Source organism: Natator depressus, chromosome 4 (genome assembly GCF_965152275.1).
Source record: "Natator depressus isolate rNatDep1 chromosome 4, rNatDep2.hap1, whole genome shotgun sequence".
Lineage (NCBI taxonomy): Eukaryota > Metazoa > Chordata > Testudines > Cheloniidae > Natator > Natator depressus.
The window spans coordinates 126,744,805-126,762,640 of record NC_134237.1 but is presented as its reverse complement, the minus strand read 5'-3'; the positions used below and the strand labels follow the sequence as shown (position 1 = coordinate 126,762,640).

At 41.0% G+C, this 17,836-nt stretch overlaps 1 protein-coding gene across 6 annotated transcripts in view; it reads left to right on the top strand.

Moving 5' to 3' along the window:
- ST3GAL5 (ST3 beta-galactoside alpha-2,3-sialyltransferase 5) overlaps positions 1 to 17,836 on the top strand; it is a 39,323-nt gene that overhangs the window by 2,345 nt on the left and 19,142 nt on the right. For 2 of the 6 annotated variants that reach the window (XM_074951871.1, XM_074951867.1), the window contains exons 2-3: positions 9,904 to 10,000; positions 16,085 to 16,199. In XM_074951871.1, the coding sequence (XP_074807972.1) occupies positions 9,904 to 10,000; positions 16,085 to 16,199 (212 nt within the window). Of the gene's footprint in view, positions 1 to 9,637; positions 9,774 to 9,903; positions 10,011 to 16,084; positions 16,200 to 17,836 lie in introns of those variants that run through there. The other 4 variants (XM_074951868.1, XM_074951869.1, XM_074951866.1 and 1 more) reach the window with 3 other exon arrangements.

Genomic DNA, 17,836 nt, shown 5'->3' with positions numbered 1-17,836 from the left:
TTAAATTAGGGATTGAACTAGGATCTCCCATATCCTGTGTGAGTGCCCTAGACCCCGGGCTATAGAGGCATTCTCATTCTCTTTCCCTGGTCCAATTGTTCACTGTCATTCATAATGACAGTGGGCCAGGGAAGTGGAATGACACTCTGGCTCCAGGGGAGTTAGGGCATTCACCCAGGATGTGGGAGACCCAAATTCAATCACTGCTCCAATGATTGATTATCTAGATTGAGACCCCCCCCCCGCCCCCCGCCCCCCGAATATCCAGCACAGTAGGTAGGGCACTCTGCTACAGTCCCAGGTGAGTACACTAACCATTGGACTAAACTTTATAAAAGAGGCAGCCCCCACCCCTTTCTTCAACTGTTTTGTGACTCCAACCTGCAGAAAATGACGTTTTGGTATGTCAAAACAGTTTTGACCAAACCAAAAAAAAAAAAGAAAATATTTGGTGAATTTGACACAAATTCACTAATCGTTTTGGGTCAGCTGAAATTTTTTCCCCCAGCTGCTCTAGTTACAGTTTTTGGGAAGGTTTTGGTGCTGTGAGGTGGTGGGAGAGTTTGTAGGGGATGTTACCGGATTTATATGGGGTTATGGAAGTGTTGTATGGGGTCTGTTGGGTTAGGGAAGGACTGTAGAGGGTTACTGAAGAAGTTTTGATGTTGGTGGCTAATAATGAAGGTTTGGAGATTTTGGAAATGGGGTAGTGTTGGGGTACTTGGTAAGGCGGGGAGAAGAGGAGCGTTCTTAGAAGGGATGGGTTGCGGGGGATTTGGTTTTTGAGAGGGCAGTTTGTGAGAAGTGGTTTATTTGGTTCAGAGGAAGGGAAAATCCTGTTTATGGGGTAAATTTACCTCTTTAAATGGATCAAGTTCTCGGCTGTATCGTCCCTGGTACCTGCTATATTCAATCACACAAGCTGGAACTAGCTGTGGGGTCTTCTAACCCCCATGTTTGCTATTATAAGTGACCAAGGTGCATAGCTGGAACATGTGCAGTTGAATGGGTGATGGCGCAGTAGGGGGCTGCCTTAGGTGGCCACAAAACCCCAAAGTACCAGTACTGTGGGCATATCATACTGAATAAGAGCTTCTCATTTAAATTGTGGAAGCTGCAGCAAGCTTGATTTGGGGTTCTATTGCCAGCCAGGAGTGAGTGGGTGGAACAAGTAGACTATATAATTGCCTCTGCTGCATGCTTGCCCATTAAAATAAATAAAATCCTATTCTGTTGCATCATTTCTCTCTCTGTCATGTGGTCTGATGCTCTAAATTGGGTTGAGGATCTACTAGATTCACAGCTGTCAAACTGAAAGAGATTAAATGGATTTCAAAATGAAAGAGAAATTTGCAAAACCTTTTTCCGTAAAAGATAGCAAAACTTTAAAAACTGCCTTTAATCTAGAGTGAGGAAGGCTTTCTCCAAATGATAGACATGCTAAGATTGTGGAGGTGAGTCTGTAACGGATGTGAGTCTTTCTCAGTACTATTTTTGAGATGAGAAATTTTTTTTAGCTTATGTTGTTTTGGGTTTCACAGTGAGCTGTAGCTCACGAAAGCTCATGCTCAAATAAACTGGTTAGTCTCTAAGGTGCCACAAGTACTCCTTTTCTTTTTTCTTTTTACGAATACAGACTAACACGGCTGTTACTCTGAAACATGTATATTTGCATTTGAGTGTATGGTTGGTGTGTATTTTTGCTGCTGTAATTTGAAGCAGTAAAGAGGCAAAGTGGAAAGAAATAGCTTCTTCTGCTATTAAAACACATTTCCCTGACTCTGCCCCTCTTTAATAGTCAGGGCCAGCCTTACAAAGCCTTGTGATGTGGGGAGCCACCCAGGGTGCTGTAGTCAGGGGAGTGCTGTCTGAGTGCTGCAAGCTGGTGGGCCTAGGCTGCTGGAGCAGGGTGAGTGTGGGTGAACCCGGGGCTGGAGCCCCTGGGCAGGCGGTGGGCAACGCTGCCCTGAGCTGCCAGCCTGGTGGGGAGGCACAGGCAGCAGGGCTCACCCCTGCAGAGCCAGTGGGCTAGCCCCTGGGTCCCCCCTTCCTGTGGGCATGGATGGTGTTCATGCACCCGCTCTCCTGCTAGGTGTTCAAGGGGTGCATAGCCAGGGGAGCCCCGGACTCCTTCCTGTTCAGCCGGCCGGGCTCTGCGGCCAGGAGCTGGCCCTTTTGCTTGGAGCCCCACGCTGCTGTTCTCAAACTCAAAGAAAGGGCGCCAAAATACAAGTTTGCCCCGGGGCCCCATTTTCCCTAAGGCTGGCCCTGTTAAAAGTACTCCAGAAAGATAGTAATTCTGCTTATCTTCTGCATTTTGCCATTCTAACTTATAATTGTAAAATGCTACTTTAGACCTCTAAATATGTGAGGGGAAAAATGTTTAAGAATTTCTTTTGGGAAAACAACCTTTTCCTTCCTGGATGATTATTTCTGTTGTTTGAACTCAGAAGTTGTAAGGGTGATCAAAATGTGTGTGTGCTTCTTTATTTTGCCACATTTAAAGAGATATTGTAAAGATTAGAAATCTATTTGTGTGTTGCAAATGGAAATTTAGGTTAATAAAAATGAACATTTAAAACATCTAATTTGCTTAACTATTCATTTGGGTTTTTAATTTATATTTCTCTCTGGACAGTGAACATAGACTATGACTTCAATTTCAGGCTCTTACATGCTGAGACTTAGTGTTTGGGTTGTAGATACTACAAGGGAATATTTTTGTTTAAAATGCTTTCTGTTGGACTTAAAAAAGAGAGATAATGGAAATGTTTCTCTTGGTCTTAGCTTTTGTAAAAACTTATTTTATGTACTGTGAGCTAAATTCTGATGATGACACTCTAAACTTAGACTAGCCCTGGACTTACGTCTCCAATTATACGTGGTGTCTTTGACATTGTTGAATAAATTTGGTTCACAAATAAACTATCCACAACAACATCCCCAATGTTAACTCAAGCACAGCATTCACACCAACCTAAGATGCTGTAAGACTCTTTAAGTAAAGTCTGTTGGTAAAATATTTATCTTAAGGAAGGTTGTGTCTCCCATGGGAGTTAGAAGAATTGAGTGTGGGTTTTGGTAGTGGTTGTAGGTTGGAAGTGAAAGCAGGTTTGTCTTGGCTTTTACGCTAGGAAATAACAGATGTCCGGAGAATATTGTTTAGATGAAAGTTGAGTTGAGGACACATGTTCAGTACTGTTTCAGCAATCAGAAATGGTACCGAACCTCTTCTACAATTTTGTGAAGCCCTTATTTCGTGTAATGTGATAGAAACGATTTTAAAAAAGCATTCCTTTTCTTAGGTGTCATCTATGCATGTTTTATTAAACAGATAAGGTGAGCGTCCCAACATGTGGTTCATGTGCACGGGTATCTGTAACCAGGCGTCCTAGGGTCTTGACTACACAGAAATAGTTTTTTGGTATAACCCAAGGTATGGTGGTGGTAATTAAAAAATACACTCATAATTTTACAAAATAGAACACATTATTTTTCTTCTTTTTTAACTTTATGCGAAAAGCCCTGCAGATTCAACACCTCCTGTTGCTTAAACTTCTACACCAGAATTTCATCATCCCTAATCATGAGCAAAGGTGGCGTTTCCATTTTCTAGAAAATTTTGACATCTTTTCTGCAAATTATTTTTTTTTATTGATTTGATTTTTTCCAAATACAACAAATACACCAACATACTATTTTCTTTTATAAAATGATTGTTTCTTGCCTCTGAAAAAGGAAGTGGACCAGTGCATTTGGAAAAGGGAGGACTTTACACTGAGTGTTCTCTTTCCTGTATTATTGACTTAGGCTCTGTGGTGTTATATTCATATGTTTCTTTTAATAAAGTCTGATAGTGGCATATAGAAAACTTTCTGGGAAATGGAGATGCTCATACACCAAAAAGAATGGGTAGTAAGTGAGAAATGGAGGAGGAAAAAAGAATCGTGCCTTCACCTCTCTGAGTAACTTCCAGGGTTGGGATTCCAACCAAGCTGCTGCCCTTGAACTGCATTGCTTCCCCTCCAACTTTCGTTCTGACTACTTGGCGTCTTGGAACTTTTCAAGACTTGTAGCCGCATATAATGAAAATAGGCTTGGCACAGTTTGATTTTTTGTTTTGTAATTTTAATTGATATTATCAATGTTTATTTTTAAGCATTTTTTATTTTTATCCGTTTAAATGTTCACAATTGTGCAAAATTATGGGTTTTAAGCATTTTCTTCAATTTTTATCAAATTAAATTTTCACAGTTGCGGAGAATTATGTGGGGTGTCAGACAATAGTTATTTAATGACTAGATGTTGAGATTCAGAAAGTTAGAGCTTTATAACTGTTAAATCAAAAATTGTCAACATCACATGTCAAAATATACAAAGTAACTATCTTTAAATCAAACTCTAGTTCTTCAGCAGCATTTTTCTTTCTTTGCCTATCTGTAAATCTGGATGATCATCTATGGAAATATTTTTAATTGGTTTGTGTGCGTACAGTGAAACCAACATTTACCAACTATTGGAAATAATTTCTTTAATAAGTTTATTAAGGTTTACCATGACTCAGTTTCCACACAAGCATTCATTTATTTGTCCAGAGGCCAGTTGGTGTTGGTTACATCCAAAATACAAATACAAGCATATATTCACTTCTATACCACTTTCTAGCAACAATACAGTTATAAACATTGGCCAGCTACTCATAACAGGATCAGGCCCAGGAGATGCCTTTCCATCATGGCATGACTCCAGAGGGGTAAGGAAAAGCTCTGTCAAAGAGACCCCTAGAAAACTTTGCTCCTTATACACTATAATAAACAAATGATGTCACTGCTTGTTATTGGACCTTTGCGGAAGCCAGATGAGGGAGTTTTAAGACTGAACACTGTACCTGATATCCAGTTAACCATGTTTTCTGTGTTTCCATTACCTCAGCTCAACCTTAAATAAGATAATGCTGGTATTTCAAAGATCACTACAAGTTTAACACAAACAACTCTTCTTTCTCATGATTTCATTATATGTGGTCACATGCTTTTGGTTTTATCGCCTATGCTAATATTCAAACTCAATTTAAAACCATAGTTTACGCAGTTCTAATGTGGGCCTATATTCCTACACTAACAGTTTCCAGTAAAAATCTAATTCTTCCAACCCTAATGTTAAAGAACAAAGAGATACCTACACTTAAAACAAAAATAGATCTGCAACTAGGATCCTTGATTTCAAAAGGCCAAACTTTAAAAAATTAAGGGAATTAGTTAGGGAAGTAGACTGGACCACAACTATCTGAAGCCTGCATCCCAAGCAAGGGGAAAAAAGTCATAGGGAAGAGTTGCAGGCCAAACTGGATGAGCGAGCATCTCAAAAGAGGTTATTAAGAGAAAGCAGAAAGCCTATAAGGAATGGAAGATGGGAAGGAAGGAAAGCTAGCTCTTGGAAATCAGAAAGAGTAGAGAAAAGTGAGAACTGCCAAAAGCCAAGCAGAGTTGGACCTTGCAAAGAAAATTAAAACAAATAGTTAAAGGTTCTATAGCCATTTAAATAAAAAGAAAACAAGGAAAGAAGAAGTGGGACCGCTAAGCACTGAGGATAGGGTGAGATTAAGGATAATCTAGGCATGACCGAACACCTAAATGAATACCTTGCCTCAATTTTTAATAAGGCTAGTGTAGAACTTAGGGGTAGCGACAGGGTGGCTATTGGAATGAAGATATGGAAGTAGAAATTACCACATCAGAGGTGGAAGTCAAACTCAAAATCTTAATGGGACTAAATTGGGGGCCCCAGATAATCTCCATCCAAGAATATTAGAGGAACTGGCACATGAAACTGCAAGCCCAATAGCAAGAATTTTTAAAGAATCTGTAAACTTGGCGGACATACCCTATGACAAGAGAATTGCTAATACAGTTCCTATTTTCAAGAAAGGGGAAAAAAGTGATCCAGGAAACTTCAGGCCTGCAAGTAATTTGTTCCAAGACCTCAGCTGTATGGAAGGTCTTGAAGCAAATTTTGAAAGAGAAAGTAGTTAAGGATATAGAGGTAAATGGGAATTTGGATGAAATACAACATAGTTTTACAATAGGTAGTGTGCACCAGATGAACATGATCTGCTTCTTTGAGAAGATAACTGATTTTTTTAGACAAAGGAAATGCAGTAGATCTCATGGACCTGGATTTCAGTAAGGCATTTGATACAGTTCCACATGGGAAATTTAGTTAAATTGGAGAAGATGGGGATTAATATGAGAATTGAAAGGTGGGTAAGGGACTGGATAAAGGGGAGACTACAGTGCGTCATGCTGAAAAGAGTTTAAGAAAGATTAAGTCAAACTGGATCAGGTGCAGAGAAGGGCTATTAGGATGATCTGATAAATGGAAAACCTACCTTATGAAAGGAGACGCCAAGAGCTTGGCTTGTTTAGCCTAACCAAAAGAAGGCTGAAGGGAGATATGATTGCTCTCTATAAATACATCAGAGGGATAAATACCAGAGAGGGAGAGGAGTTATTTAAGTTGGGTGCCAAAGTGGACAGAAGAACAAATGGATATAAACTGGCTATCGACAAGTTTAGGCTTGAAATAGACAAAGGTTTCTAACCATCAGAGGAGTGAAGTTCTGAAACAGACTTCCAAGGGGAGCAGTGGGGCAAAAAAACCTAACCGGCTTCAAGACCTATAGTTAAAGTTACCTACTTTTTCCAGTATAGACCTTGTTTTCAGTTGCTTATATGTTTGCCAAACTTAAACCATTGAGGATGAATTTTTTCATGCTGGATGTTTGCCTCAGGTGGATTTTTTTAAAAATAGTCAGTAAAAAAGGCTTTGCCATTGCTCAGAATGAGGTTAGGGGAAAATATGTTGTTTTTCCCTGTCAAGGCTCTTTCCCCACTCTGAACTCTAGGGTATAGATGTGGGGACCTGCATGAAAGACCCCCCTAAGCTTATTCTTACCAGCTTAGATTAAAAACTTTCCCAAGGTACAAACTTTGCCTTGTCCTTGAACCGTATGCTGCCACCACCAAGCATTTTAAACAAAGAACAGGGAAAGAGACCACTTGGAGACGTCTTCCCTCAAAATATCCCCCCAAGCCCTATACCCGCTTTCCTGGGGAAAGCTTGATAAGAATCCTCACCAATTGGTACAGGTGAACACAGACCCAAACCCCTGGATCTTAAGAACAGTGAAAAATCAATCAGGTTCTTAAAAGAAGAATTTAATTAAAGAAAAGGTAAAAGAATCACCTCTGTAAAATCAGGATGGTAAATGCCTTACAGGATAATCAGATTCACAACATAGAGAATCCCTCTAGGCAAAACCTTAAGTTACAAAAAGACACAAAAACAGGAGTATACATTCCAGTCAGCACAGCTATTTTACCAGCCATTAAACAAAAGGAAATCTAACGCATTTCTAGCTAGATTGCTTACTAACTTAAGGAGTTATGAAGAGCATTCCTGATCTGTTCCCGGCAAAAGCATCCCACAGAAAGACAGACCCTTTGTTCCCCCCACCCCCACCCCTCCAGCTTTGAAAGTATCTTGTCTCCTCATTGGTCATTTTGGGTCAGGTGCCAGCGAGGTTTTCTGAGCTTCTTAACCCTTTACAGGTGAAAGGGTTTTGCCTCTGGCCAGGAGGGATTTTATAGTTCTGTATACAGAAAGGTGGTTATCCTTCCCTTTATATTTACGACAGCATAAAGAAGAGTGCTCAAACTGGCTGGTATGCTTACAAAGCACATGAGGAAAGAGCTCTGAATCTGTTTACCTCCTCCCACAGCCATTTCAAACTGCATAAGTAAATTACACTTGTACAGTCAGTATAGTCAGCAGATATTTGAGGAGCAAAGTAAAAACATTTCTAGCTGAGGATGCTTCAATTTGCTGAGTACTCTTGTCTTCCCACTGAGTTATGTGAGAATATTTTTTGTTTAAATGTGAAATAGTTCCAAGAGCCATGTGTGAAGATATTTTGTGAGGAAGGATGGTCCAGTGGTTAGGACACTAGTCTATAATCTGGGAGGCATAGGTTCAATTTTCTGCTCTGCCACAGATTTTCTGTGTGACCTTGGGCAAGTCATTTACCTTCTCTGTGCCTCAGTTCTCCATCAGTAAAATGGGGATAATAGCACTCCCCCCAGCTCACTGTGGTAGTGTGAAGATTAATATATTAAATAATGTGAAGTGCTCTGGAGTCTGTTGATGAAAAATGCTGTATAAGACCATGGCATAATTATTATCATCATTTGTTATCATGGGCGGCAGGTATAATAGACCAGAGAAGGCTCTGCCTTTCCTGGCTGCAGCCGCTGCTGTGGGATGCTGGGCTGGGGCGTCTGTGGCAGAGCAGACTGGGGCTGCTTGGGTTGGTCGGCCGGCTTGAGCTGCCCCGGGGCTCCTGCGTTGGGGGTAGGTGGCTCGGGGTTCTGGCAGCCAGAGGCTTCTCTCTTCTTTTTAAGAGACTGATGATAGTAAGTACATTTCTTAAAATAAAACATCAATACCAGAATCAGAAACTGCACAAGATTCTGTAATAGAATTTTCATCCATGGAAAATCAGTTTGTAAAAACCCACAAATTAAGAAAGATTTATCTTGAAGACAGTTTTTAAATATTTTCAGTCTCTTAATACTCAAATTGGCTAAACAGGGGAGACTGAGCACTTCACCAGCATACAGATGTGTTGCAAAATGATACCTGCAGTGTGTAAATGCAGTTAAACAGCACAGCGTTTTTCACATCCAAGCGAAATAGCAGCAGAATCTTTCAGAAATAACGTAGAATAGGGAAAATTACACTTGTGTAGGAGACACAATTTATCTTTAAGAAACAGAAAATACTAAGCCACTCCAGAGGATGAGGTCAATTTTTATTAATAGTTTTTGAGGTCAGAAAGTACCATTATGACTATCTAGGCTGACTTTCTGCATCAATCCTGTAATTTTCTGGTTGAGCTAGAGTGTTCCTTAAAAAGGCATCCATTCTTGATTTTAAAGAGTTCAAGTGACTGAGTTGCTCCAGTGGTCTGTTATCCTCATTGTTAAAAATTTGCGCCTTGTTTCTAGTCTGAATTTGTCTGGCCTCAGCCTCCGGTTTTTGGATCTTATTATGCCCTTTTCTACTAGATTTAAGGAGCCCTTAACTATCACAAATATTCTCCCCATATAGGTTCCTATAGACTGTGATCAAGTTACCTGTTAAGCTGCTCTTGGATAAACTAAAATATTTATCTGTATTTTAGATAACACTGCTTTCTTATAAATCCATTGAAACCTACTCTTCGGTTTACCCTCCGTTTAGACGTTCTTTTCAAAACTTGGTCATTTAATACATCACACCTGCCCTGTCTCTACAGGGGCTCCCTACTTTAAATATTTTATTACTTTCTTGTATGTTGTCATAGATGTATGTAATGCTGAATAGAATTTAGAGATACAATAATTGCCTTGGATAGGAGATCGGGCTTGTATGTGTGTGTGTAATATATAAAGTGTACATGTAGACTATAGTCAGTTATTCTGTTCTGTGATAGCTTTATACAACTTCTGTGTAATGTAATTCATATAGTTCAAAATGTTGCATTTCCTATTATTTAAACTTGCATGAAATCTATGCTTTGTAAATAGTAACACTTGTATATTTTTAGAATTGCTTCCTAGCAATACAGTTGAGAGTTGATTGGGATGAATTCATACGTTCATTGCAACCCACTGGGATGAAGTGATTCTCAACAATACAGAAATTTAAAACTGCGATTCACCATTGACAACAGGGTAAACAAAACCACGATCTATTCCAGGAAACTTTCCACTTTAATTGCTCATAGTAATTGAATGCCTTCAGAAGCTTTTTGAATGCATAGCAACAGGATTCTTATTTAAAGTGGTGTGTTTTTCTTTACAGCAATGCTGAGTGATGAAGATAATTGTGTGAAGTTGAAAAGTGATCAACCAAAGCTGGTCACACATGAAGATGAAAAGACCAAGCTGGTTTTTAAAAGGTACTCTCAAGTAAGTGTGTCTCTGTCATGATAAATTAGATTTAAATTGCTGTTTAATCAAACATGCTGCAGGGTGTAAGCACTGAAGATACCTCAGTGATGTGTGGTATAAAAGCCTAGGGAATGGGATCATCACATCTGCCAAAGGGAGTTAAGCACCCAATCACATTGAGATCCAATGGAAGTTGGGTGCCTGTGTCATTTTTTTTCAAGATGCCATCCTCTGTCTCTCTTTGTATATATAATATACACAGCCCATTTCCCCACCTCCCAATAAGAATTTAGCAGCAAGCCCTGGAATATCAGTTTTATTTTGTGTCCAATAAATCATCTTGCCAAGACGCTTCCATAGTGTGGTACTTGATGAAAATAGAGTATAGTGGAAATGCATTGTAGATCACTGAATTTTCCCATTGTTCATTTACTTGCTAAACACAGTTGTTTTAAAAAATATTGCACCAAAAATGTTTGTCCCTTGTAGTTAGTTCTAATTTGATAATACTTCATAGCTAGTAGTATATTAGTATAAATGCTAAATTATATAAAAAAATAAAGATATATATTTGTATTAAGGCACATCATTACAGTGTGGGCCATTAAATCTTTGTGAAGTGTGGAGAATCTGCCAGTGTTGTTATGGTTTACTAGCGTGTGGATTAGCAAACTTCGCTTTTCACGTAGAACTTATTAAAATAGCTGTCTGGCTGGCATACACTGAACAGGTTTATGTCAAAGACAGTCAAATGGGAGCTGCTGGGTGCTCAGCATTCTAACAATCTAGGTATTTATTTAGGATGCCTAATATAGACTTCAGAGCTTAACTTTAGTCACTCATTTGTGAAAATCTTGGCTTTACTGTATATTTACTTCTGACATGCAGAAACCAAATATACAGTCATTAATTTATTAAAAATTATCTACGCTACTCTAAGTGACTGACAACTAATATTTATTTATTGTGTATAAAAATCCATAAATTGTAATGGTTGGCTTTTGTTCTATAGGAATAAATGAACAACTAAACCTCAAAAATCAATAACCAGATTTCCTAATAACAAGAAATTATTCAAATTAACTAACAAGAACGATATGCATTTGTAATGGTCAATTTAAAAATATTTTTATTCTTTATCGTATAAGTGTTTCTAAGATATCAATGACCAAATAGCATTTTTTGGTTTTGTGTTTTAACATGACAAATCAGGCTATTGACATTGCAACATTACTGTTATACAATAGTCTTTGTCAGAAAGTACTTAATTAACATTATTTATTCTGTTCTGGGTAAAAATATATTAAAAAATCATGAGTTCTTAGGAAAATGCACTTTTTATAGCTGAGTATTGGCAATGACTCCATCAGTCTAAAACACGTTGGCTGTGCCTTCTCAGAAGCAATAGCAGGTGAATTGAAACTTTTTAGCAGCAATGATGATATAAAATCAATTTTTTGTCTCCGTAGAACTTCTGTGGTGGGTTGTAAAATGCTGTGCAATTTTTGATTGACCTACATATGTCTAATTATAAAAAAACCCAAAAACCTCACGCAACACACTGCGTGTGCGTATAAGCAAAACTGACTAAATGTGTGACCTTGTTACTGTAGCCTTTGTTTTTCTCATCCCTTCTTCTCTATTGTGTATTACTCTGTCTTGGCAGAATCTTGATTGTAAGCACTTTAATGAAGGGACATTGCTTGCTGCTTTGTATTTTTGTGTATTTTTTTTTTAATTGTAAAGCATCTAGCACACTCCAGGATTCTGTAGCTTTAAAATAAAAGACAAATGCAACACATACACTTATGGTACATTTGAATAAGCTGAATTTCCAAAAAAAGGATGCTGTTAAGTAGCGTAAAAGTGCTGGATGGTGCATCCACCTTGGAGGCTTAGTTCTCCATTAGCTCCATTTCATGTGAACTAACGCTTAAGTCAAGGTTGTTCTTTGAGTAATGGTCCCTATCTGGATTCCAGATGCAGGTGCACATGCGTGCCATGTGCTGGTGCCGGAACTGATCAGAGTAGTGTCCATTGACCCACACGTGCTTTGTGTGTCAACTGTGTGGTATGTCTGAGGCGGTAAGAGGCTGTGTGGGTCGACGCCACTACAGTTCCCTCTTACTGCCGGATGGCCAGAGTTGGAACCCCTGCCAAGAGAACTGCTCTTTGTTTCTGCTGTATATGGTGGTTGTCCGTGAGTTTTTAGTAGTTAGTTAATTTTCCTTGGACTTCTCCCCTTCAGGGGTTTCTTTCTCCCTGGCCTGGGGACTATGCCCCAACAAACCGGCTTCAAGAACTGTGACTTGTGCCCTCGCTACTTTTTCAGTGAGAGGCGAGCACATTCGTTGCCTTTACTGCCTTGTACTGTTTCTCGTTGCCCGGACTCGAGCAGCTTGTGAACCTTACCTCCGCAAATATCTGATGGAGGAGCAATGCGCCCACGTGCATAACTGGACACGGCTCCACCAGATCTGCTGGAACAGTGCCCGACACCGGTGGTGAGCGCTTCACTGGGCCCCTCCCGTGCAGCACTGCCGCACCCGCCGAAACCCCACTGCATTTACAAGAAGCATGAGCATAAGAGCGGTTACCCGACGGGGACAGCTTCTAAATGCAGTGTTACCTCCCCGAGCCGTGCTAGGTCGGGCAAGAAGTCGTGTGCAGCTGTGGATGCTCTTGCTCCTAAGAAGGCTTGTATGGAGCACTGCTCCAAAAGCTGTCGTACGCCACTGGCACTGTCTTCTGCTTCGGCATCTGGGCCACCTCCTTCGCCCTCGGTGCGGTGGACACCGCCAGGACCTTCTGGCCTGTCCCACCCAGTCCTGCGCACTCTGGCATGCTTCTCACCCCTGATGCCGTCAGATGAGCTCATGCTGCCTTTCGTTGGCTCTGCGCCGCGCTCTGGACCCCTGCCTGTTCCGAGACTCCTCTCTCCAGCGGACGAGCCCCTCCTGCTCCAACCTGAGCCCTCTCCACCTCACGGCCTGGTATTTGGATGGGACTCGCATGTAGACCAGGCTTGTTCTGACCCCATCCAAGACATCCTCACTCATAGCAGATGCCAATCCACTTGAAATGGCTAAGTGACACCGCTTCAGCTCATGGGCACACTGCCATCACATCTCTCCAGGCTCTGTCTCCATTCCTGTTCTTCTGGACTACCTCTGTCATCTCTGCCAGTCAGGCTTTGCTCACTTCTCTGTCTGCATCCACCTGGAGGCACTCAGTGCCTTTCTTCCTCCTGTGGATGGCTTCTCCGTTTTCACCAATCCGATAACCTCCCGCTTCCTCTGCAGCCTTCTCAATGCTTTTCCCCTAGTACGAAGGCCTATCCGCTCTTGGGTTCAGAATCTGGTTCTCTCTGAGCTCACCAAGCCACCCTTTGAACCCCTTGTCACTTGCTCTTTCTCCCATCTTTCCATGAAGGTGATCTTCTTAGTGGCTATCACCTCTGCATGATGCGTCAGCAAACTGGCCGCCATGATGGCGGATCTGCCATTTACCATCTTCCACAAAGACAGGGTCTCCTTACGTTTTTACCCTGAGTTCCTGCCCACGGTGACTTCCTCCTTCCACCTCAACCAGAGTACACATCTTCTGGTCTTCTACCCTAAGCCATGCGCCTCCCCCATGGAGTGCATATTCCACTCCCTTGATGTCTGCCAAGCATTAGCCTTTTATCTCCACCACACCCGTGACTTCCGAGTGGCCCACTGGCTCCTCATCGCCATCACAGAGTGCTGTCGGAGTTGCACCCTTTCTTCCCAATGCCTCTCCAAATGGATCTCCCGTTGCATCATAACCACTCCACATGGGCGTGTGCAACCCTGTTGGCTTTCCTTGCGGATGTTCCGTGGCAATAGATATGTCAGGCAGCTCCTTGGTCCTCTGTCCACACCTTTTCCTCTCACTATGCCATTGCCCCCTCAACGATGACGGATGCAGCAGCTGGTCATGCTGTCCTGCAGACTTGGTCTTCTCAAGAGCCCTCATGCCTGCTTCCCTACTGACCGCTGCTCGCTACTCTCCTGCGTTTGGAATCCTGACATAGGGACCATCACTCGAAGAAGAAAAGGTTATTTACTGTAACTGGAGGTTCTTCAAGATGTGTGGTCCCTATCTGGATTCCAATCCCGCCCTTCTTCTCCTATGCTCCGGGCTCCATTTGCTTCCTGGTCCGAGGGAACTGGAGGGGTGTCAGCCTCTTAAACCCTTGGAGGCACCACATGGTTGAGGCATGTGCAGGTCAACAGAGACTACTATGAACAGTTCTGGCTCCAGCGCATGGCGTGCATGCGCACCTGTGTTTGGAATCCAGGTAGGGACCACACATCTCGAAGAACCTCTTAAGTAACCTTCTCTCATTCTTTAATCCCATGCTTTGTGAGGGTAGAGGCCGGACAATCACATGCCATCATATGTTCGCAGCACAAAAGACATCTGTTCTTTATAGTTTATTTTAATCCCTTTCGGAACAAGGGAATAAATATTAATAAACATTGTCTATTAACATTCTTAGGGAGTAGTTCCCATTAGGGGAACTAACACTGGGGACAGGGGGGAGCATAAAGTCATAACTGTTTAATAGTAACAATTTATAATTACTCTCTCCGACGTCCCAAATTAAAGGTACAGTTTTGGCTTGTGTCTGTGGGGAAGGGATGGTAGTGGAACAAGAGGACAGAAACTATTGTTTAAAATACTTTCAAATAAATATTTAAAGTGTACTATAGCTAGGGCCCTACCAAATTCATGGCCATGAAAAATGCGTCCGAGACCGTGAAATCTGGTCTCCCACGTGAAATCTAGTCTTTAGTGTGCTTTTACCTTGTACTATATGGATTTCACAGGGAAGATCAGCATTTCTCAAATTGAGGGGCCTGACCCACAAGGGAGTTGCAGGGAGTGTCAAGATTATTTTAGGGGGGTCATCAAAAATATTGCCACCCTTACTTCTGCACTGTCTTCAGATCTGGGCAGCAGGAGAGCGGTGGCTGTTAGCCAGGCAGCCAGCTCTGAAGGTGGCACCCTGCCAGCAGCAGCACAGAAGTAAGGGTAGCAGTACCGCAACCCCCCTACAATAATCTTGCAAGCCCCCCACAACTCCTTTATGGGTCAGGACCCCTAAAGTTACAACCCTGTGAAATTTCAGATTTTAATAGCTGAAATCATGAAATTGACGATTTTTTTAAATCTTATGACTGTGAATTTGGCAGGGCCCTAACTATAACGCTCCATCTAAGGTAACAGCGCTCAGCTGACTGGTAGTTCTTATTCCTTATATTGTTCAGATAGTAGTTCCCAGTAATAATACTCAGCATCCACATAGCCCATTACCATGCTCAAACCACTGAGGAAAATCTGGATTAAAATGATTCTAGGAATGCTGGCTTTTTAACATAGGGCGGAAAGTTGGGTGTCTGGGTGTCTTTTTAAATTTATAAATCCTGCATTCTGGCCTTCCAAATAACCTAAAATAGATCTGGTGGCACCTAGGTGGTGGTTTGAACACCCAGGTGTGGGATTTTAGCCTCTGAAGTTTTCAGATTGGGTTTTCAGCACCAAAAAGATTTTAAGTATTTTTGACACTGAAAACCCAGTTTGCAACTGCACTCTTCACATGAGTAGTGTTTGTTTTGGCCATTTTTAAGAATGAAGCAAAACTATTCTTTTTAAAGAAAACAAAAAGTACTTTAGTGTTGTCCCAAAATTTACAGAGAGCAGCCTGTTGATATAGTCCAATTTGATGCAGGACACATCAGGTCATTTAGTTTAAAGTAACCGCTACCAGTGCAGAACCACGCTACAAAGCCAAAGCATCCTTGAGCACCAGTCTCCATATTACAGTATTTATCCAAGTTAGTGCAAAAAGCTTTGAAGGGGCGAGGAAGAATGTGGCTTACAGCATTAGGACTGTGCAGTGTCTCAGTATGGGTTGCACTTAAGCATGCTTTTTTACAGTTTTTTTTATTTTTTTGAACTTGCTCACATTTTATCAGCTTCACAAAGGAGTAGTTCAGAAATAACTCCACTGTTGGCAGTGGCCTACTGCTCTAAAAGTAATCACTGGCTCTTGTTCGTTTTAGACCTGTTATACTGCTTGCAGTCGTGGTGTACTTCCTTTATATCCTCAAGTTACGTTTTGGCCCTGAAGAATGTGACATGAAGAAAATGCACTATGTGGACCCTGAACGTGTAAAGGTTCGCTAGTCTTTATCTGTATCTAGCAAATGTTACTGATGTATTGTGTAGAGTTGGAAAATTCACTGCAGGACCTGAAGTGATGGAGTTGCAGGCTGAAGTCCTGCAATGAAGGCAGATGAATTTACCTTTCTATATGCTCCATTACCTGCATTGAGAGGCTGTTTTCAATTCTTATGCTTATGTAGGCAGTGAGACTTACACAGAGAAAATTATAGAGTTTTAGGAATAAAATTAACGAGGAAGAAAACAATGGTTTATGAAAGAGTAACGTTTGTCATCACAGATATGATACATAGTTTGAAAAAGTATGTGGAAGGTTGCAAGAAAAGAAGAGGACTTAGATATGTATATAGAATTCTGTGGCCTGATTATCTTGCCAGTTGCATTCACAGAATGCCTTTGACCTTGCTGCAAGTTGCAGAATGGATGGGATGATTAGTCAGACTTAAAAACCAGCTTCTGTAGTGCCACACTGGAGAGTGTGAAGACTTGGGAGTTGTTCTAAAAACTGAAACATTGTGCTTGCTATTACACTGTAACACAAAGGTGCTGACTCTCACCCTGCATTGGGAAGAAGGAAGAATTTGGTATTCTGAACATCTGATTAGAAGTCTAAAACACCCTGCGCCTGTTTAAAATTTTTTGGTACCTGTAGGGTCTGTTCTGCACATCTGTGGAGTTCTTCTAATTGCAATTTTAAAAAACCTCCCCTTTTTCCATTCTCCTTTGTTCCCCTTTTTCTGTAATCTTAACATCAGGCTTGCATTTTTGACTCTCCCACATATATCACACAAACATCTCTTTGTTTTCTACTTGCCTCTGTTCCTCCCCCTTTCCATTTTGTTCTTGTTTTTATGATAAATCTTCTCATTTGTTGAGCAATGATAAAATGGCATCTTTGCCTTTGAACGGTATTAAAGCTTCCTCCTTGTACCAGACCCCAATTTGCAGGTTCTACTCTCTAAAAATGTGCAGGAGGATCTTGTTTCAAAGAGACAGATTATCATTTATTTGGCAGGGGAAGATTCAGCTGAAAGCTGGTACTGTAGGTTTTTATATAGGTACTTCATCTTCATTTTAAGGAGAACTTTAGACCCTCCACTTCCAGGTGAACATTTTAAGCGTGGTTATAGTGGGATTTTTTAAATGACCATAAACATCTAGATTAAAATCAGTTCACAAGTCAAAATGCTGCAAGTCCTGTCTTGGATGTGACGGAGTTTTTCTTTCCAGCTTACGTGTCTCTGGTAGTACAGTTTCTGCAATCAAAATTTAGCTGACAAATTTGTTACTGATGGATAAGGCAGAGCAAAAACCATCTTCCTTTCCCATAGCTCTATTGGCCATGAACAAAAATAACCAGTCATTGCTTGAAAATGTTTAGGAAGCAGACAAGCTTTGTAAAAAGGTACCATTTTACATAGTAATTTTTCTGACTGCACCTGCACTCTAACTTACTGCTAAAGAAATCTTCCACCTGAAAGAGGTAAGTTATACTCTGAAACCTGCACTCTTGATAACCCCACAACCAGGAAGCTCCTTGTTTTAACTGACTAGTTTTAAATTTCCCACAGTTGGCGGTTCAGTTTGGTTTGTCTTTCTAAAACCTACATCTGCTAATTTACGGATGTCTA